Genomic DNA, 24,373 nt, shown 5'->3' with positions numbered 1-24,373 from the left:
TTATGAAATATTTATGTGAAAAATAGCAATTGGTTTTTAGTCACATAGTAGGTTATACAAATCTTTAATGTAATATATGGTATATACCTTTGAGTATATAATATCGTCTAAATCTGAACTTACTTAACTCTCATAAAAATTGAATGAGTCTATAACTTTTTTTATTTTATTCTAGTAAGAAAAACTAATGAGTTATATTGTGTAACAACTAATAACTATAAATCTTTTCAGTTAATAAAATAAAAAAATATTCTAAATTCAAAATTTATGCCAGTGACCACACTTTAAGCTAAAGTTATTGAAATACTTGTTCTATGGTAAAATGTGTGTACAGACAATAAATAAAATGTACACACAACATTATAATACCCAAACACTCATCTCTTCACTCAGAATCTATTATAGAAAAAGTTTCATTCGTATGTTTTGAACATGGTAACATAGTAGAATTAAATGTTGACGTTACAATATTATACATTATTTTTTTTTATCAAATAATTTGTATGGCATATCTTTTACATTTAGTTGATTCTATGAACATAATATTTTTTCAATATTTTTAAATAATAATATATGCCTATTTCGAGAAATCAAATCATAGATATTATTAGGTAATAATTACTAATACTAGATACTTAAAAAAATAAAGTACTTTTTCCAAACTAAATATAAATAATGCCATAAATATTATATTTTGTATAAATTGTTTAAAAAACATTTATCCAAATAAAAAATAAACGAACAAACATAAATTGATATTTGATATTTAATATATAAGTCAAGGTAATACAATTTACTGTTTTAGCCTTAAAAAATAAATATTAGGCGGTGACAGATAGAAAATAATCTTTATCATTGTAAAATTAATACATTTATCTATTTAGAATCTAAAATTAAAAATTATTAGTTAATTAAAAAAGATGTAATTTAAAGGATTCAGATTTTTTATAGTCTCAGACTGTTGGATTTATATCTATATAACCATATAAACTTCAAATATATAATTTGATTTTCTTTACAATACATTTGTTATTTTTTTTATCATATTAACTAATGGCCACATCGTTAAAGAAAATAAAGATCAATTTAAAAATATATATATATCTTTGTAATACTAGAACATACTCAGAATTTAATACTTTAAGTACTGATTAATTTCCTTAGAAATATTTTTTTTCTGAACATTTCTTTCAAAGAATACATTTTCGTCTTAATACAAGATTGTATTATTTCATTATGCTATTTTAATCTACTTTAACATAGTATTTTAATCACCACAAATTGAGCTAAGTGTTCCTGGATTTGAATATTTAAATTAAGCTGTACAGTGTGCAGTAAAAATAATACTATTATATCAACTTATATAACCATTATGGGTTTAAAAACTATTTACATAAACAAAACGTTTTTATTTTTCTAAAATTGTATACCTTGTGAATTAATCAAATATTTCACATTATTAATTAAATTAAATTAACCATCCTTTATATTATTTATAAATGTTATAATACATTTATATATTAAATGGGAGGTAAACATAAACTGTAAATTATTATATAACCTATACCGCTATACATAATTATACTTATAAAATAAATGTGAAATACGAGTAGTAGTTAAATATTTGTGAGATTTAACTAGATATATTGTAACATTATTTATAAAATTTTAATTATTATCACCTTATAAATAAAAAAAATTTAAAAAAAAATAGCTATTTAAAGGGCCGCCACACCAATATTTGTTTTCTCTGTTAATTTTTTTTTAAACATTCAAGCATGTTTTAATTTAAATTAACTTTAATTATTTTTAACTACCAATAACTTATTCAAAAACGAAAATATCAAAATTCTATCCGGTCAATGTACAGGAAATATTCTTCTTTATAAAATATATTTCGGTGCCTTTTCCCTAAACTGAACTAGACAGTTGTAATCGTAAAAATACAGAATATCTTTTTCTATATTATGTGCGAGATAAACAGAGAAAGCAAATGTCGGTGTGACGACCCTTTAATTTACAATCAGTTTAATAGTTTTTAAGCGTATATGTGATATAATATACAGTATACATAGTTACTAATATTAAGTATTTATGAAGAAATTCAAATTACTTATTTAAAATTCTTGTTTTTAGATTTAAAATAAAGACACAACATTGCTTCTAACTCAAATTTATATAAAATTCAACGAGCTTAGCATAATATATTTTAAAATTCTATTGTGAAGTGTTCATGAACATAATATTAAGAAAATATAAAAATGTTATTTTCATTTATATCAGAAAATTGTTAATACTTAATATTTTTCTTTTTTTTCTTTTATCGAAAATGTAAAAACAACAAATAAACTATTAAACACAAATTATATAAATACACAATAATAGATCATAATTATTAAGTTTGTATTGTATATGTATCGAATAAGTTAACATTTCACAACAGTTTGACATTATGTTAAATATGAATGTATAATAAAGAACGAATCGTATAATAAAGCATAACTCAATTTAGGAAAATCGGAAAGTGAATTAAAAATAATCTTTATTTGTTCTTGAATATATTAATGAAACATTTTTTTTTTTTAATTTCAGCGATCAGTTTTAAAATATTTTGATTGGCATCGAGTTGATTTAAAAAAATATAAGAATAAAAAACTATTTCCATCCCAATTTTTTCCAGTGGAGATATTGTTCAACATTAAGATTCTTCTATGTAGTATATTATTAACAACTACATCGAAATAATATAACATTGTACTTACATGTGAAATATTTGTATTTAAATGACAATCATAAACTTGACTTGAGACTAGATGGCTATGGTATCGTTTTAGATTCATCTGGTTGGCGCCATTACCAGCGTATAAATAGGTAACAAAGACAAATTAAACGACAGTCTCGTGAAGCAAAAGCAATCCGGAAAATGTGTTCCGGTTTCCATCGAAATCGCGACGATACAAAGATAACGACAACGACGTTGAAAGCATGCTGTTATCGTACATTTGTGTGTGTCTTGAAAACCTTATTCGGATGAACGCGAACGATCAATCGAATTGGCCAACGAACCGTTTCGGACGCATCGAACGGCATTGGGATGATCGTACGGCAACAATAACAAATACACGCAGCTACGACCTTGGGCGCGTTTTCACCGAGCCCGTGTCGAGGGCACTTCCGGTCTAGGTGTCGGATAAATATCCGTTGATCCGGAGGATTTCAATCAAGTCACTCTCGAGTCACCGCAATGATGTTCCAACGGATCGTAGCTCTCCTGATCGTCGGATCAAGTGCGTCAACCGCATTCGTCCACTCCTCCAACCAGCAGTCCAGCCATAAATCGGAATCAAGTTACAGCAGCACTTCTTCACGTGAGTTTTAAGTATTTCTAAAAATTTTTTTTTTTTTTAATGTATTAATGTTATTATTCACACGTATGCACGTTTATCCGATTTTTTCTTTGAGCGAAAAATCGTTGACAAACTCGTTTCTACCATTATCTGTTGTAGAGCGGTTTGATTTAAGTTAAAGCTCCACCCCCTTACTAACGAATTAACATTATTCTTGTGTGACTAATTATAATCCACTTAAATATGGCCCGACGAATATTCATTAAATTTACATAAACGCCCTTATAATGCTCGGTAAAACCTCTTCAAAGCATAAAACGAAAAAAAATACCTACTAAATAAGATAACCCTAAAAACACAATATTATTATAATGACCAATATTTTAGATTTATTTTAAACATTTTGTATCGAAAATATTTCCATGCTCGACTAAATTTTTTTATTCAATTATAATTCGCATATTATTATAACTTTCTTATTAATACATTATTTTTATTGATACAAACGCCAACAACTGGGTCTTCTAAAAATCGTGAGTATAAAGTTTGTAGAACTTTAAAAAAGTGCTTAATGCATATAGTGTAATGTGATAGTTATTTGACGTGTATCTACATAATATTAACATTTATAACGTATGGACGAAATTATTTTAAATTGTACTCAATATAGTTTTGTGAAATAATAACATTTGTTTATGTTATTACCATATCAGTTATAATTATATAACGCTCTTAGTTCATTAGTTGTCTTGATTGAATATTAAATAAAATAAGTCCTAATAATTTATGTTTTAACTGTAGATCATGGTGGAAATTCATACAGTTACGTCAGTCAATCGGCCCAGGGTCCAGGTTATAGTTACAGTTACAGTCACTCCGGTAGTGGATCTCCATTGTTCTTACCTGAATACGCTGCTGGATATCATTTATACACCCCTCTAATCATTCCATCACTCGACTTTGATCTAGATTTTGATTTGGATGATGATCTAGATACTGATTTAGATTTCTATATTGATACAGACTTGGATTTAGATATAGATTTAGATTTCCCGGGAATTGAATACGGACTCGGTTATATTGGAAAATATGGGCACTGGTACAGAAAACCAAGATATGGATTTTCCAAATTGTACAACAGTATAAGTATCGATGGAGATTTTTGGAATTATGGAGGAAGTTACGGATACGATCATATAGCACCATTACATTATGGATCACTTCATTATTTCAAATAATTATAGTCAAATAGTAAATTATACTATTTATTTATTTAAAATATGTATTTAATAATTTATTTGTCATGTTAACATGCCTTTAGGTATATGATCTGACCCTTTTGCTAACATATACAGTTTCCTTAAATGTTATCAGTACTTAATCTATTGCACAATAGACATGATGATGATTTGAAATGACGTTATTTACATACAAAACTTCAAATAAACTTGTATTGTTCTGTAATACTTTACCGTATAAATCGGTATTCATCATATTTATTATGGAACTAATAGGTATTTTATGTATTATTATAAGACTTATATTTGTACACCGTGCAATAAATATAATATATTATTATTATGTTTGAAAATATTTTTGTAATTAATTCCAGTACAAAATAATATAATACAAGGACAATATGAATAATAACATTAACAATAGAAATGCGGTCACAGAAGATAAATCATTTCGCATATTGGAATTTTCGTCTGTGTACTGTATTAATATATTAATGTATAAATATGGAAAATAGTACAATGACCATAAAATATATGTGTTAAATTTTAAAAATACGAATGATTATACTACATAATTGTATTATGTATATTATTATTATTTGCAATAATATATTATACAATTATTACATTTTGTATTACATAAAATACATGACATGTGTAACTGTTTAACTAAGAACACTAGGCTATCATCATTATTCATATTATTGATGGATCTGTGAGCTTTATAATAATACACGTTGTACTTATTATTTTCTATACAAATATACATTTTTTTTTTTTTTTAATAAATTTGACTTCAATGTATTGCATTATAATAAATCAAAGATCATTAATCTTAAAATAAACTCTTGTTTTTATTTATTTTTATGTTTTTAATTCGAACAAATATCCGGTTATTTTCATTTTTTTTTTTTTTTTTTACTTCATATACTTATAAGCAAAAGTATACAAAATACATCAATTTGCGTTATTCAAATACGAAATTAAAAATACACCTAATTTGGGTACTAAAATTCAAAATACAAAATACATTGAATTAATTAGAAAAATACATTGTTCAGAAATACAGAATTATTTTTATTTGGTCATTATCATTAAAAAATTATATTATACACTTTATAAAACTTAGAACATTATATGCACAACAAATCGTAATATTAATAATGTATCTTGAAAATAAATATTTTTCTCTTTTAAAAATATGAGTTTTTTAAATATTGTATCATTCATAATCGTATAAACTGTAAATATAATCGAGAGACTAGACATCTGATGGCTTAGTTTGACGACGGCACGTGGAAAATAATAGGTACTTTATAGATAAGAACTATCATACACTTTATGGATACTTTTGTCGTGTATAGGAAGTAGAAATGTATTGGTAAAAATATCGTTAATATTGCAATTATTTCGTAGGTTATTTAATGAAATTCAAACGTGTGCATTTTATCATCAGTTTTAAGTTCTTTGTTTTATATTTTTTTAAATATATTAAGAAATATTGCCAATTTCGTATAGAGGATATATTCATACTAATAATATAGGTAAATAAAACGAAATCTAATGTTACTTATTATATAGTAGGTATCTAGTTGTAAAATCTATGAGAAAATACTAAATAAATTCATAATATCAACCATTATATAATATTGTTTGTTATGTTTAAATTAGTACTATACATGATACGTAATTCTGAATTGATCAAATTGTAATAGCTAGATATGTTTCATTATTTGAATAAACTAACTAAACGCCGTTAGTTCTAACAACAAAGGAATAGAGGTACTCGAAACTTAAACATCGTACGTTATTGTTACTAAAATTTAAAAAAAGTAACTAAGTTCAAATGTTGACAAAATTGGATATTTAAACGTAAAATTACAATTCTTAAATTAAAATTCTAAAAAGTGTAAATGATTATTTAAAAATAGTTGACTCACAAATTTTTTTTATATGCTTTCAAATACTTACTAATCACGATAAAATATAAATTTATCAATTATCGAGCAGCCGATGTAGGAATAATGATAACTGAGAATATGCACAATAATATGATTTATTGAAGTGAACCATACATTTTATAAGTATTATATTATTATTCAATTAAAATAAATTATATTAGTATTGTAATCTGTACAACGCACAGTATTTAATGTTACTCCTAATTCCTTGAACGTTATTTGACAAAAAAAATCATGTCTAAAAAGAACTATAACTATTAGTAACTATACTTTAGGCTGTCTTTAAAATAATCATAAATGGCTTAACGTGTAATATCAACTGATCGTATATGCATAGTGCACACGTTATAAATGAAACGATATTACAATATGGCTTACTAGTAATAATACAATAAATTTCATGGTCAAAACTGTACATTTTCCTATCCATAAGTGATATGAGGTATAGGTACTTGAATGTATAATATTAAAATATCTTATTGTTAGTTAAATAATTTTTTTGTTAAAATATGTTATAATTCATTATTCATTTTATCACTAATATTATGTTGTATTTTAAAAAGCTGTAGATTGCTTATTGGGCGAAAATCAAATATTATTATAATTATTTTAAAGCATTAATTTTAATAATTTATTTATTTATATTATATATTATGATTCAGAGCTCTTGTATTCATAATATAAACCCACAATTTTTTTAATGTACCTTTATTCCATGTATAATAATTATACAATTGTACATTTTGAAAATAGCCATAAAAAATAAAATATGAGTTGGAATAGTAAAAAATAATCATTTTTTTTCAGAAAATGCAAAGAAAATATTTGAACTTTAACACTTTTCAATTCAAATAAACAAAAATACTTGATTAATATTTAAGGAAAAATATAAAAATGAAAATAGTCAGACATCTTCAAAGATAAAACTGCATTTACAAATTGTAGAGCAAAATTGTGTATCTACTTTAGGAAAATCGTAAAAAAAAAAACGAACCAGAGTAAAATCTATTGATGTTCATGGAAATTAATTGTTAAAAATAACTATTGAATCTACTTAGAAAAAAAAAATACTTATAAAATAAAATATAATCATAATTTGAGAAATATGAGAAAACCAAATAGGATTTTAACATGAGTTTAATTGAAATTTCAGCTATCGATATTTCCATTATAATCAAGGAATAAAGGGGTTTTAATTAGGTACTAAACAAGTTTTGAACAAACCACCGTAACACCAACTCCAGATCGACCTAACGCACCGCCGGTTTTCTAGAGGATTAAGTTCTGGGCGGATCGTAAAGGTGGGATGCACACCTGCAGTCATCTATATTATTCGCAGGTTTCTTAATACGTACAAATGCCGTAAATTTAATACGCCTCGACACCGCGCACTTGGAATATATTGTACTTACGTAATATCATTGATTATATATAATAGCGTTTATTTATAATAAATGGTATTATATTATTATGTGTACCTAATGTACCTATTTATTGCATATTATATAGGTTTTTAAAATCTGGGCAAGACTTCTGTAAAACAGTCACGTGACATACAAATATTATTGTACATTACCATCGCCGCTTCGTATTATTCATATTACATTACATATATATATATACATATAAATATAATAAATCACGTACCCATTATACAAGATCCGCAGCGTGGCTATAATATCTTGGACAATTAGACGGGGGTGCGGATTCGGCCACTAGTTTAAAAGATAAAGCGCACCGAATATAAAGGACGTTTTTGTCTTTGTTTTTGTACAAAGTACAACAAATTGTAATAATTCAGCGTTTGGGGTTTCATGTCGATTAAACATTGCGTAACAAATATAATACAATGTATACATTAAACAACGAGGATTATCACCAATAAAATTATGATTAAGGTACTAACTAATAATTTAATACTATAAATTAACAATTCTTTAAATGTGATAATTTACTTGTTTATGGAGTGGAAATGGATTGCAATTTCTCATAACTATAGTCAAATAGTTCATTATCCAAATTATCCTAAAACCCACGCAAACGGTGGTATAACTTTTTTTTTAAACTATATGTGCAAAGGTCTATATATTATTATATTTTATATACAATATCCGAGGTGTACGCAACCAGTTGACAAATGGAACACACGAGATGGCTATTAAAGATTGATTATTATTTTTATGCAATATTTTATACAAAATAAAATGTAATACTATAACGTAAGGTGGATGCAAATGCTGATTTATATTGTGATATCAAATCATTGTAATATAAAAAAACCTAATTTACAACTTAAATGTTTACGTAATTAATATATATATATATACCTAATACAATTTAATAATTAATATAGATAAATATACAGATATTGAATTTATTACACTTCAACTTTGTTGTATCATTATAATATGGATTGGATTCCTAAATAAATATTAATATTAATTCAAGCACCTACAATGTCCATTTATATTTATATTTATTTTATATTATTGATTTGATATAATTACTTATTAAATTGTATACATGTTGATCTATTTAACGTAAAACACTTATTATTCCAAAAAGTTTTAACTTTGTATTTTTTATTTTCGGGAAGTGTTGAAGTTTAATGAAATCTACAAGTATTTGATATTCTTAAAAAATGTATATTAATTTTTTTATGATTAACATGTATTAACTTTGAATTTTTAATTGGACATATCAATATTTAATACCATTAAATTATAAAAGTATTTTTACTTTACTTTAATTTTTCAATTTTTGATTTTCATTTAATAGTTTTCGAGATATAATTAAGTCGAAAGATAATTTTAGAAGAGCCTTTTGTATGTGTTAATACTTGCCCTTCGTGTCTTATGGTTAATCATTTAAATTGATTAATTGCAATAATCCGACACCTATTATAAACTTATTATATTACACAAAACATGTAGACTGGTTATACTATGAAAAAAAAAAACATTAACAAAGAAATACGAAAATTAATAGACATCAGATAAAATAAATATGGATATAATTTCATTAATGAGATCGTGAGAATATCTAATACCACTCACCATGATATGTATGAAAAATAGTGCAAAAATAGTGTTTTATTCTTTCTTTATTGTTCTTATTTTTTAACATAGTCTATGTAAAACAGTAGGCACTACAAAATAATATTATAAATAATAAGCATATTATGCCAGTACATAATATTATACTGTTAAAAAAATTATTTAATTATAGATCTAGTTACACATTTATGAAGAGTTTTTATTAAAATAAATAAAATATACTTCATAAATTCAAATACACAATTAGGTTTTTATAGGTTAAGAGCTGATATTTTAACAAATTAATAATTTAGCACATTATTTTTTTATAATTTCAATTTTTAATTCGATTTATGCATATTTACTACATTTTAACCCTAATGACTTTATTCCAATATGGAAAAAATATTTTTTATGATCTGATTTGCACCAGGAGTTTAGTACATTAAATTAATATACTAGAAGTAAAGTACTGTAATAAAACTGAATATTGTAATATATTTTAGTTGTGGTTTCTACTTATTATATACTCTTAAGTGTACAAAATTAAATGCTATAAATCTTGAAGCATTTGTTTTATATACGTACAATAATAAATCTAATAGTTTTAAATGTAGAAATCATGAAGAAAAAATATAATTATAGTTTGAACTACATAAATTACATAAATAACATTTTAAATAAAATGTAAATAAGTTGTAAGATCTAAAACTGCATATTGACTTAATGACGTCAATGTCTAGGATTTTAGGTTTCCTACAATATGAATAAAACATTTGATTTAATTTTTATTAAAAAATATTAGTAAAATATACATGAAAAATATAATATTTTTATCGGTGCATCTTATGTCAAAGATAACTTTTTAAATATAAGAGCGGGTGTCACCTTAGTCTTGATATAGTAATGAATGTGTAAAATATGCACAGTGCAAAAATTTGTTATGGTTTTTTGCAATTATAATTTATTGTAATAAATGTGTTAATGCAATATATTTATATTGTTTTATTGTATACAGAACAAATATTATATTATATTTTATAAATTTTATATTAATATTAACTTTGAAGAGCTTATAAATAAAATAAAAATTCTTGTATGAAAATTCATAAACAAAATAGATATTTTAAAAATTGTGTACATCATAGGTTGCTATTTAAAAATCAAAAGTTAATTATAGTTTCACCAACAAAAGTAAGAGTTAATATAATAAAAAAGGGTACACAAATATATTATTGAAAAGTTAAATATTTTGATTATTAAAAAAAAAATTTAAATATTAACATTTTAGAAGTCTTACGACTCTTACGTTAAATAGCTCATTCTGTATAATAATAAATTTTATTTTGATCATTTAACATCTGCCATTGTGTGGTACGTACGTGATGAATTGGGCAGGGATTTTATGCACTCTTCATTGGTTTTTATAGCTGTGATATGCCCATTTTATAACATAATATGCTTTTTATGTAATTTTGAATTAGAATACAAAGTTTTTAATTTGCATTTTTTTTCAATTTAAATATTAGTTAACTCTTTTTAAATGTTTTGTTTTAAAAATGTTAATACTTATAAAAATAACTTTGTCACGTTTTTACCAATCGAATATTATTTTTTAATTGTATTTATCGTATGAATCTGTAAACATAAAAATCGAATAAATAAGAACATTTATATGATTTTAAGGTTCATGTAAAAAACTTTAAATGGTGCAATTCTGCAATACATTTTTCACATTTAATAAAAACATTTTTTTGGTCCAACATTTGTTTAAAATAATAACACCTTATAGGTGCGTTATTTTGAATTTTTAGAATATAAAAGTATTTTTTTTTTAAGTATCTTACATTCCTGGAGCTAGTAATGACATTTATTTAATAAAAAAAAGACTAAGAAAACTTGAAGATATGTCGGAAGAACCACCCAAGTGACGGCACTTCAGCGTAAATTTATGTAGTTATGGTGTTTAAATTAAATTAGGTTTCGAAGTAATTGTCGTCAGAGCTTTCAGCGAAGGATTTTGGGAATAAAGTTTATCAAGAGTTTATGAATAAGGGGATGATGCGATTTGGAAGGTAGTTTTTAAATCTGAAATAAAGTGTTTTGGTTTTTCCTGATTTTGATAATGTGATAAGTCTAATCATTTGAAATGTACTGGAAATGGACTATTAATTTGAGGATTTTCGTTTAAATAAAATATGTAAGTTGTTTGTAGGGTTGCCAACTTTTATAATTTAAAAATTGGACACACCTATTAAAAATCTTTTTATTTTGTGATATGCATTGATATAATTGGAATTTATTTTGCGTTCCAGTTGAGAGATATAATTGAAGCCTGGACGGTTAGCAACCTTAGTTGTTTGTGTATTTTATTTTTTATCTGAGCTCCGCATTTATTTGCTATACAGTATAAATTCATATGAGTTTGATTAGTAGATTATAAAATATATTTTGTATTTTAGTTTTAAGGTGAATTTTTGAACATTAATCTGTGATAAGCTGGGAGTTGATACCTGTCTAGATATAATTTTCTATACATTATATGTTGTATTATATTTTATCATATAAAATTTAATTTTAGTTTCTTGTAGTTTTGTTAAATTCAATTTATTTATAAATTATTGAAAAAATTTAATTTAAGTAAATATATATATATATAGGTTAATCGATATAAGTTACAGCATTTATAATAATATTTTTATTACAACACTTTAAAATATAACAAATAGTGTAATCAATTCTATAACATAATTTACTTTAAATTACTTGACTGAACTTTTTTAAATTGTTGAACCTATATAGAGATAAAAACCTAAATAAATAAATTTACAAGAATCTGATAGGTATTGAAATACTAAAAATAGAAATTCGTATTATCAAATAAAAAACAAAGTTAAATATTAAAAAATCTGTTATATTGCTCACTTAACTATTACTTCTAATGTTATTTGTATCCTAAATAATAAAATAGGTTTGATACTATTTGATTTATACGCTTCAACAATAATCTGCATAAGCCTAAGCATAACATTTTTATTGAAGTGTTTACTTTAATAATAATTAATATTATTAGCTTATTAATACATTATTATTTTTTTTTTTTTTTTGAAGTTTTGAGTGATTTATTTTGACAATTTAATTATTTCACAATATTATTTCGATAAAAAAAAAAAATCACAATATTAATATTAAAATAATTGTTTACAGCATATTTATTTTATCAATTATTATGGTAATTCACACGTGTAAACTATACTTCACATTAAATATTCTTAGATTTATCAAAATATGTTTTAATTATTATAATACTATATGTAATAATAATTCAATGTTATTGTAGGATTTTGGTAAGTTATTAAACGTGTTAATAATGTTTGTCCCAGCCACTCGAATCTACGCCATGATTATTATTAAATCCGGATACTCTGTTTCCTCCTGAAATATATATATATATATTGTCAATATTAGTTATTATTATTTCACGAAAACGTAAATTACCGATTATAAATTATAATAGTCATTGTTGTAGACACATTCAGAAAGTAATGTTATACTTGAATACAAAAATTAATAAATTAAAATTTTAAATTGGCCATTTAAATATTATAACGATTATTAAAAGTATAGATACATGATATATAATCTCATAATGTGTTTAGAAATATTATAATACATGCAGACAAGTTAAAATTGATATTTAAGGACTTAGGCTATAAATTTAAGCAAAGTATCAAAAAGTTGTTAGAAGTTTCTGTGTCTCTGTGTAATTTTGTGCTGATTGGAAAATTTGCTGTATCAAACCATTTATTTTGATTTGCATTAATTATTAGACACTAAGACATTTTTAAAATAGAATAACAACATTTAGTAAATTTCAGTTAGTAATGTTTAGATACTATACCCTTAGTCGTGGAATAAGATACCGATGTTCATTAGTAGTTATTATTATTCTGTAGATAAAAAAAATGTACATACTAGTAGATATATAACATGCATATAAACATAATAAACACAATAAAATACTCATTGATTATTATTTATAGCACTATTATTTTATTTGAATATATTTTAGAACTGAGACCTTTATTTAATTATTTGTGTTAAATATCTAATCTCGTAAAAAGGGATGTATATAAGGATAGGGTTTTGAAATTTTAAATTTGTATAATAAGCTTGCAAGTGTTAATTAATGATATATTAATACATTATATACTATATGGGTCTAAATATAAAAGGGATTTAATAAAAAAAAAAAAAAAAAAAAATGAAAAAATATAAATATAAAAATAATATGTCACGTACAAAGGTTAACTGTATTTATAACGGTTACATATTACAATAAATTAGTTATGTGGGTGCGTATTAATGTTATATTTTAATGTAGACATTTTTTTTTTTTTTTTTGGCTTTATTAAAGTGGTTAACATAAGACATAATGCCTATATGCCATGTGCAGTTCTACTATTTCTAAACTTAAAATTTTAATTTTGATTCAATTATATTTCTGAAATTATAAAGAAATTAAAGTTAAAACAAAATCATTCTTCATTGATGTGTAATAAAAACTATAGTCTAAAGGCAACTCACAGTTATGGAGAATAATGATGGATCAAATCTTTGAAAGATTCTAGTTTCAAGAAAATTTCATAATATTAAAAACGTACTTGTCCATAAAAATATATTTTATCGTACCTACTTATTTTTTTTTATATTATATCAAAAATAATATGCATGAAAAGTATTTTACATTTGTCAAAAACGATTTTAAAATAAATAGGTGCTTTATGTTTGAAAAACAAAATACTATAACAAGACGCATAGGTAGTAATAATATTTTAATAATATTATTGAAAACTAAATCATTTTAAATAATAACCAAATCAATATTTTTTTAAATTAATTCATATTTGATTGTATAAGATAATTTTGTTCATTATTTTCGGCGAGCAGATAATTAAAACGTTATTTTATTATGTAAAAATGCTATTTTATAAGGCACTACTTTTTTTCAAATAGATAGTTTATAAGTTGTATATTAAGTATTAGTCCTTTAAAGAACATAGTTTAAAATGTGTTGACATCTAGCTAGGTTACTAGATTAAGCTGTGTTCCTAAAATATTAGTCAGATCGCTACTTAGATACCATGTGTAGTGTATTACAGTGGCAGATACAAGGGGTAACTGATATTGTTTTGATACTACTAATAATTACACATAAAGCATTAGTTATGACTTATGATAGGCCTGCGAAAAACTATTTCCCATTTTTTTCTCCCATTCTCCGTTATGATTCTTCCTGACCTGTTTAATGTTCATAATAATATAGAAACGCTACTTCTCGAACGCGCGCTGCTGGTGTTGTTATCAACTTATCGCCACCGTTGTTGTTTTCGTCGTCTTATCACAATTTTAAATGGGTTGTGCCGATTATACCAATTATAATATTTTATTTTTATATAGGTATTTTTATTAGTTTTATACGTGATTATACTATACTATAATTTTAGCCTCCAATAAATTACAGGTTATATAAAAAAAAGGTCATTTAAAATATAGTCCCACCCTCCTCGGATGACCTCTGTACTCGCTACTGATGTATTACCAATCATTCATACAATATTATACATTAACTGTTTAAGCTGTTTCATTAACTTAAATTTTAGAATTAGGCTCAGATTAAGCATACAATTATCAGACAATTACTTTATCAACCTAATATTTTTATCACTGGTATTTAAGGTTAAAATAATAAGCGATGTTTTTCACATGATTATTTACTGATGACCAATTTATTGGTTATAATGCAATATAATAGTTAATAGTACAACCTGTACCGAAATATATGTCAAGTAAGCATTGTTAAATATAGAGAAAAAAAAGTTTCATACCTAATATTTAGTATTTGTACAACGAGTAAACACGTTTACTTTAAGTTTGAAATATTTTTCCTAATGTTCGCGTAACGTCCGAACGCTGAAACTAACACACTTTATACAAATGAAGACAATCTTGATTGCATTCATGACTGCGTCCGTATATATACAAATGAACGTTTTCACAAAAGAGTTCTTTTCCGAACACCTTAATTCCACTCAGTTCTATTATTAAGTTATTTACTTCACCGACACCGCCATGTGATACACAATGAGTTCCTTGGGCGTTGTCTTTTGTACGAGGTGAGCTTAGCCTACCCTCCACCCGACCTTCCAGACAGTGTCTCACAAAACTTTATGTGTTGTCGAGTACACGAAAAGGTATTTATTACGTAAGCATAACACGTGTCACCTGAAACTGACGGCGTTTCTAGACCTTGCCACAACCCTTTCGCATTAAAATTGCAATATTATTTTTAATTATTTCAATCACATTTGTACCACATTAAGTTTTCGTAATTTTTTTTTTAATTATATCTATTGCGAGTTAGGTTAGGTTAGGTTAGGTTTTAGTTTTTGTATGGCCGAGTTCCATATTATGTTACCACAAATTTAGGAAACCATCATTTTTCAATAGTGTAATTAAGATAAATAATAATTATTTAATTTATATTTATTATATTATTATATTTATTGCAATGTTAAAATTCTTTTTGCTTTAATAATTCTAAAAATATATGCTTTATATAATATACATGTTGAAATTAATTTTTATTTTATTAAATTTAAAAAATATGAGATTAATTGGAAAATTAATTTTTTAGATTGTACATTTTATAATATTCATATAAGCTTCATTGTTTTTAAATATTTTTTTTTACCTATTTTAATATATTTAGTATAAACTATTATGTTGTTGTATTAGAATATTGTGTTTATTGCTCGAAAAATTATTATATTCTCTAGTACATCACCGGTGAAGTTAGAAGCATAGTTGTGTGACAAATTAAAATCATAGAAAATATAATGCACAGTTTTCGTGTTATATTTACGATAAATTAGCCTCTATGGCCAGTTTTAATAATTTGATTTGATTTCTAATTTATTACCTACCTGTTTTTTTTTTATACTAATGCTTGCAGTTATCCTTAGTTTATGGTTTTTTAGTTAATTATTTATAATATTTTGCAAATAACTTATGTCGACATTAAGTTAAATATGTTATATGCAATTATTAACTAAAACTAAATAATTAAAAAATAAAAGGTAAATAACTATATTTAGTTTGTGTAATTTTTATTCGAAATTTGACATCAAATAAAACGTAATAATTATACTCGAACTATAATCACACACGCTTCACAGTTGTTGCTATCAATCAAATCCGATTATCGTACAGTCGCATTTAACGATAATTTAAAATAATATTTATTTATTTTTCTTTCCACATAAAATCATATCATGTAATTGTGATAACTTAAATAGGTACTCGGATTTAATTAATTACAAGCTTCTTCACTCATATTTAAAAATAAAATGTGTAGAAGCAATGGCCATAAACTGTACAAACGAATTCGCTGCTATCTAAGAAAGTAAGAAACCACCCAAATCCTATTAAAATAGTCACTTTTTATTTAAACATTGCTCCAGCTAATCCTCTCCGTGGACTTACGAGATAGTAAAGCGAACCTATACTATTTAAATCTCCATGCTCATAAAAAAATGAAAAATACACAACAGAATTACTAAAATCTAAATAATCAAAATATAAAGTGTCATCATTTAATAGTTGATTTTCTTCTTGTTTGTTGTAATATCTCATAACATTAACATTAATCTCATATATTATGCTGCCCATATGTAAATAAATATTTCCACGTCAATTATATATCAAATTAATAAAATAAAAAACTATTACTGTACCGTTGTGTATATTTTATAAGTTTTAATAGATCTTTCTTTGGCCTACAAAGTCTCCTTCAGCTCTTTACTCGACGGAAAAAAGGCGCAGGCCATACTCACTTTTTTTATACATCAAAAAGTGTACTGTGGCTCCGGGAATCGTGTAATCATAACCATACCGGTCCGGTTCGTTGAAGATGTTCGACTGGTAGGCCTCGGCTCCTTGCTGCTGACCACCGTAACCAGCCGACTGCCACCGTTGTTGTCCAACGCCGCCGAATCCTGCACCACCGTTATATCCGCGTTGTTGGCCTACATTACCGCCAAACCCTGGCTGCTGGCGGTAGTTACCCATTGCGCCAGCCCCTGGGTTCGACCACTGCATGTTGTCGCCGTTGTAAGGATACGCCAATACGTGACCGCATGCGATCATCATGCACAGCAACGCCAACTACGAAATAAATTCATATTATTACGGAGAGATTGGTAAGGACTAGAAAAAAAAACACGCAATAATGCAGTATAAGTGCAGTATAGACGCACAACTATAGTGACAAACCAAGTATATATATGAATCTACAGAAGTGGTATAAAGTACGCGGATTTTCCAATTATAACGTTTTAATTTTATAACAAAAGGAAGTTCTAAATTTTATTGTAGCATTTTGTAGCTACAGAATGTGATTAGTTAATATGTGAAGCTGACAAGCTGTTTGTTGTTTATGATTCTTTACACAGATTCGCGCGTATAGGGAATATTTAGTATACTCACTCTGGTTTGCATAAATCAATTTCTGAGGTATATTATCTGCGCATTTATGTTAAGTAACAAACGCAGTAATATGATTAATTATGTTTTCTATAATATCACGTTACTACGGCTATACAGATTTGATTACATCGTTTAATTATACTTTTATAATTTTATCAAACCACCTTTTTAATGATAATTTCGTCAATATACGACCTTTATGATCCAATGAAAGCTGTTATTAGAACTCAACTTTTCTTTTTAATTGTAACTGCATTAATAATAATAGTTTTCAAGAGTTAAATACATAGGTTTAACGTACAGTTTTACAGTGTCGAATATAATTAAAATAAACGATTAATCAATAAAAATTGAATACGATGTATAAAATATAATTATTTATTATTTATAAAATTATTTTTGGATTTGAACATAATTTTTTTTTTATTAACTTAATACTTTTAACCCCTTGATGAGTGAATTGGAATTTATTGTTTTACCAACTTAGCTAAATCAGCTAAAGTAAAGACATATATTTATGTCTTAAATATAATACTGATATTTTAGTAAAGACGTAAAATGGTTTTATATAATATATAATTTTAAAAATAACTTATAATAAAACATTTTTTTTGGTAATTAAAGACTTTTGTTTTAGTTTTAGATTATTGTATCTTAAAAATGATGATAATAAATAATATTTGATTAATTCCCATGTAATTATAACATAATATAAAGTAATTGACGTGATTGATTTGAAATTAAAGTTTTGGATGTTAATTTAATGTATTGTTTATATAGTACTTATTCTTAAATATTTTTACTTAGATAATTTTCCCCTCACGAAAATATTCATACATAGAACTTTTAACTTTGATAAAGTATAAGAATAAGTTGTAAACCAATGTGTTGATTTTCATTCAAAATTATTGTGGAATTAATTCGAGGGTCTATACTTATATAGGAAAAATAATAATATTATTTAAAAAAACAATTTCTCAGTTAATTATTTAAAAATAAAAACTAATAGCAATAGTTCAATGTTTGGCATAGAAATATACAAGAAACAAAGTAAAAACCGGTAAACATGAACTTTTACCAACGAAATATTTGGAAGTAGAATAACATTTTGTTCTAACTATACCGTTCATATTTCTATGATTACGTGATTTTTTATTTTTGATCGTTAGAAATAATAAATTAAATGGTATATATGAGTATAATAAGAAAGCACCATTAAAATAATCAATATTCTTTACGTTTGTTTTTGCAATTTCAATTACAATAATTATTTATAAAAATACACAATCGATGGTATACTAAAGAAATACAAAATGTACGACTCGGGCTTTTCGGCTTCATTGTTAATCCAAAAATCAATGATAATGAAATGCATATATTATTTTTATACTGACAATCCTATAAAATATCTTATTTTTTACTAAAAATAAAAAAATTATGTAATGGAAATATAACCTTTATAAAAATTAATATTAATAAATTAGCTGGTAAATCGAAAAGAGAAAACTTAGAAAATGATAAGACCCACAACGAAATAATAGGTAAATTTTTATACATGCCTATAAATTAATAAAACAAGAGACAGACGTTTGGACTTACCGAACGGTTCACGGCGGTGATCATTTTGTCTTCTTCGGCGGATGGACTCAGCGAATCGACTACTTTATGTATCGAACAATTACGAACTTAAGTCTCGTTCAAGACTATGAGCGTTTATATACACGGATAGAGACGATACTACCGAAAACCGTCGACCTTGGCCATCAACCAAGTCGTGCACGTCAAGTCGTACATTATTGTACCTACCTTGCATCTCCTCATACGTCGGATGAACGGACAATAAAAAATACGTCTAATATTGTTGTCAGTATTTAATTATTGTTATTATTGTTATGATTGTTATTATTAGACGCGATTTACCACACAATTATATTTGTCAAAAACGTACACGGCGCCGTCACCTTGGTCCGCCACATTCGATATCCGTCGTCGTGACTCGTCAGACCACCATTTGCGAATCAGATGCCTTTCATGACGTTAAATAATAACGCGTTTACTGACATTAAACGTAGACAAGAAAAACCCACCACCTCTAGATGATTTTTGCCAGGTTTAGGAAGTGTTCCGCGGTATAATAGCCGGTATGGTATAGGTACCCTCGAAATTAACTTAAAAGATAAATAAATAATGACGAGTTATGTGTGGTAAGGCCGGAGGCGGTGTAGTTAAATTCAAAATCGATGATAAATCGTTGAATTCTGTACATTATCTAGCAGAGACCTGTGCGGAGTTCGGTGCTCTCGAAATCAGTACTCAGAGATAATTTGTGGTTATTGCTCTTGCGCTCTAGCTATTATTACATAAATTAATGTATACACTGCACGCTCACATATATATTCCGAATTCCATTTCATGGTTTTCTCTGAGACTACTGTAAAACTATCTAGATTTCATCGGTAAAATGAGAACTTTGTTTAGATATTTGATCAGGTGCTGCGTGAAACATTTCCGATCATTTTTTTACAGCTCAAAAAGAGTTTTTTGAAAAAAATAAATCACACTAAGATTCAACAGTAACATCCTTCTTTTATCGGCATCTTTGAGAATATATCAACTGAAATCAAAATGTCCATACTCTAGACGAAAACTTTCAACCAAAATTGCCGCACGATAATACCGTGTCGCTGGCAAGTCTGCCAGTGCGGCGTCTCGTGCTTACGCCACCAAACGTCGAACGCGCCGAAACGGCAGGCGCTCACGCGTTCAGTATACCCGGAAAAGCGTGCTGTGCGGTCCCTTCCGAAAAATTACGGTGTCAATCTCGGTCAGACCGTTTTCCGAGACACGGTATATTAATTTTTTCGTACTATTTCCCATCCGATGAAATTTGTTCGCAAAATATTTTAGGATTTTTATGTCATCAAAATTGCTTCTATAATAAAAAATATATTATTTAAAAAAAAAAAACATATATATTTTGTAAGTATATCTAAATATGAATTAATGTTCTGTTTTTTTTCCCTCTTCAAGCAGCGTGTAAGTTATTCGGTAATTGATAGTTTTTTTTTTTTTCGTATCTGCTATATTTATTCGTAGATATATATAATGTTATTATCATAACAGATTTGTTAAGTCAATAAAATCGTAACTATTTTTAAGTTGTATGTTTTCGTTCTTGATTTTTTAAATTCCGAAACAAAGTCGTAACGCCAATATTGAGTAAAAATTAACTACCAAGTCGTGTTTCATTACCATAATATTATTATCTTTATTCAACTGTTAAATTTCTTATTAGAAAATGAACAAATAACAATAATTAGTCTTGGACACTTCCCAGTGCATAAAAGTCAACATTTTATCATAATCGTTTATTCGTTATAAACTTTTAAATAGCTCATAAAAAATGTAATTTGGTTTAACACAGTAAAAAGTACTTTCACTTTATTTTTTAAAATTATTTCATAATGATCTGTTATTAATACAGACAAAAGAAAAGGAAATAAAATATGCTCAAGGCTGTTTTAATACTTGTTATTAATTTGATGGTTTTGAAAGATGAACATTTAAATAATGTGATTATATTTATTCAATTAGTTTCATTTTTAAATACGTATAAGTCATTAATATTAAACAAAATATTAGATTATATTGTGTTAAAAGTGGTAGTTGTCTACACGTTTTAAATTTGACTATATTTAAAATTATTTAATTATAGAATACCTATCACGTTTAAATTTGATAACAACAATATAATAATATATAGCCATACAGGTAATTAATTATTTAAAAATGTACCCAACGAATATATTAAAATTGTTATTCTAAATAATTGTTTCATTTATAAAAATGTAAATTTTTAGCCAATTTTTAAAATTTGAAGATATTTCTATAGACTTTATTCATTGATATTTTTTGGAGTCATTATTCTATATGGAATCATTTTTAATTACACAATTTAAAATATACAACTTACAGTGTATATTTATTTAATTTCCAAATAGTATATATATTTATGTGGTTTGTATTGTATCATGATATAAATATTCCAAATTCATAAACATAAAATTATAAATTATAATACGAAGATAATATCTTTTATTTTTTCATTCAAAATAAATAATTAAAATGTATACAATATAATACTATTGTAAGCAATTTAGATGACATTATTAGGTGACATGGGTTAGAAAAGTACTGACAAGTGTCTACCCGAAAAAATATATACTTATGATTTAAATAATTTATATTTAAATATAAACTTTACAGAAATAGTACAATTATTATACACAAAACATCTATAAAACTTACTAATACCTTTAAATATTCAAATTTCTCGCTTTCACTGATTGTATTTAATAAATATACTAGGATATCAAACAATATAATCCCGTCAAATATCGAATAATCATTGTAGCTCAATGTTTTTTAAAAATAACGCATGGTATATCTTAGATTCTTAGAGAAAACCATTCCTCTATGGGGAGAGTTCAAAAAAATTATTTATTTTTTCTATATTTAATAATAAATTACCAATTTCAATGTTTTTAATTATGAATAAAAACTAAAAATTATATGAAACAGATAATAATGCATTATTATTACAACAATAAAATGTATTATTTTATAAGTACATGCATATTCTCTGTCTATACAGATATTGAGAATTGCATGACATTTTTCGATCGACATTCACATTGTTTTTTAATACATTTTCTTTATGGGTCACGACTTAATAATCCTTGTCTACCTGTCAAAAAAAGTTATGATACCGCTTGTTGAATACCATTTTCAATTTATTGTATTATTTCCAAATTTAAAAAAAATGTGAATGAAAATTTGAGTGTCTCTTTTTGTGTACCTAGACAAAATAAAATCCCTATCCACACTACTTTGATATATGACACCACAATAAGACGTAATTTTACCGTGATGGACATCCAAAATAAATTTGTGAAACTATATGAAATCAAATGTATTTGAATTTGTTGACTAACAAAATTTGTATTTATATTACTTCGACAGTATTGACTATATTATATTACATTAATTATAATATATTATTTATCACACGAATTTCGTATGCTATATACATTTGTATTTTAACATACTACCTTATAACAATTTTTTATGTATATTTTAATATGATTTGACATGACTTTATACGTATATATAAATATTATTAGATACCAAATAATGTTTAAATCTTATCTCAACTCATTTCATATCACTATTTGTACATAAATATATATTATAGATCAAAAATACAATTAAATTTTCATAATATATTATTTTTTTTATTTATTATAATTGTAGAATTTCTTTTATAATATTAAAATATTCTAGTGGTTTTTGGATTCAGTCTCAGAGCAGTATTCAAAAAGCTAGTGCCTAGTTCTCTCTTCTACGTACTTATGAGTTTTGACATTAAGTTATTACATGTTTGATAGTTAAAGTTATTCTATGGTTTTTGAATATTACTGGAACTCCTTTTACAATTAATTCTAATGCAAAAGTAAACTAAATTATCGTACACATAAAATGAATGAATGAAAACCTTGACTTGTATTCAGGGCTTAAAGAGGGAAAAAATTCCAGGGTGACTAATGTCTCGGTAAAATTTTAAGCGTTCCGTATATAATTATATGTATTATTTCTAATGCATATAGTATAATAATATGTAGTGTATAAATAGTGATTGTGTAATATACTCATCCCACGTTTATCCCTAAATAATATTCATATTTGTTAAATATTGTATGAAAAATGTAATCACAAATAATACCACATTTTTAAGAATAACGAATGTTTTATATAAATTTAATATTTTTTCTCATGATATTAAGTCATATGTATTGATTGCCTTTTAAGAAAACTAAAGAAATCAACCAGACAAAAAATATTTATATCAAAAAATGTAGTGTTTTTAGTGATTTAAATTGTACAATAAGAATTCAAATTCTATGCATAGCCAGATGAGCATGTTTAAAATACTATATATTCACACTTTATATTATTTAATAAAGAACTATTTAAAAAAAAAATGCTTACTTTAATATTAAATAACATGCATTCGTAAAAAATAAAACTAATAAGATTTAATCTCAACGGAATTCTGAGTTATATTGATTAAGAGGACGCTACATTCGCATGTGTTGTCTGGACTAAGACAGACGTCTTACTAACGTACATTGTAACAAAGTTGCGTTCAGCAGATTACATTTTGTGAAGTTGATGTAATTTACTTA

The 24,373-nt window shown here is 25.3% G+C and overlaps 3 protein-coding genes across 3 annotated transcripts in view; 2 read left to right on the top strand and 1 right to left on the bottom strand.

Annotated features, from left to right (window-relative positions):
• The first annotated feature begins 2,666 nt into the window (after window positions 1-2,666).
• LOC113554336 lies at window positions 2,667-4,884 on the top strand. The gene is made up of 2 exons (XM_026958136.1): window positions 2,667-3,368; window positions 4,149-4,884. The coding sequence occupies exons 1-2, from the start codon at window positions 3,245-3,247 to the stop codon at window positions 4,583-4,585; spliced, it is 561 nt and encodes a 186-aa protein (XP_026813937.1). The 5' UTR covers window positions 2,667-3,244; the 3' UTR covers window positions 4,586-4,884.
• Window positions 4,885-12,759: 7,875 nt separating this feature from the next.
• On the bottom strand, window positions 12,760-19,859 carry LOC113554030. The gene is made up of 3 exons (XM_026957678.1): window positions 19,728-19,859; window positions 17,477-17,807; window positions 12,760-13,016 (listed from the first exon to the last, which is right to left on the bottom strand). The coding sequence occupies exons 1-3, from the start codon at window positions 19,749-19,751 to the stop codon at window positions 12,946-12,948; spliced, it is 426 nt and encodes a 141-aa protein (XP_026813479.1). The 5' UTR covers window positions 19,752-19,859; the 3' UTR covers window positions 12,760-12,945.
• Window positions 19,860-20,922: 1,063 nt separating this feature from the next.
• Window positions 20,923-24,373, top strand: part of LOC113552319 (tachykinin-like peptides receptor 99D) — a 50,052-nt gene continuing 46,601 nt past the window's right edge. The window contains exon 1 of the mRNA XM_026955141.1: window positions 20,923-21,107. The gene's annotated coding sequence lies outside the window, so the exon portion shown is untranslated. The remainder of the gene's footprint in view (window positions 21,108-24,373) is intronic.

This window comes from Rhopalosiphum maidis, chromosome 2, assembly GCF_003676215.2.
Source record: "Rhopalosiphum maidis isolate BTI-1 chromosome 2, ASM367621v3, whole genome shotgun sequence".
Taxonomy (NCBI): Eukaryota; Metazoa; Arthropoda; class Insecta; order Hemiptera; family Aphididae; genus Rhopalosiphum; species Rhopalosiphum maidis.
The sequence above is the reverse complement of the archived record's forward strand: the minus strand, read 5'-3'. Positions and strand labels throughout refer to the sequence as shown.

Coding starts and splice junctions, on each gene's coding strand:
- LOC113554336 (XM_026958136.1), top strand. CDS start 3,245: ATGATGTTCCAACGGATCGTAGCTCTCCTGATCGTCGGATCAAGTGCG. Junction 3,369..4,148: donor TTACAGCAGCACTTCTTCAC/GTGAGTTTTAAG, acceptor TTTTAACTGTAG/ATCATGGTGGAAATTCATAC.
- LOC113554030 (XM_026957678.1), bottom strand. CDS start 19,751: ATGATCACCGCCGTGAACCGTTCG. Junction 17,808..19,727: donor TCACCGCCGTGAACCGTTCG/GTAAGTCCAAAC, acceptor TTTATTTCGTAG/TTGGCGTTGCTGTGCATGAT. Junction 13,017..17,476: donor CTTTTTGATGTATAAAAAAA/GTGAGTATGGCC, acceptor TATATATTTCAG/GAGGAAACAGAGTATCCGGA.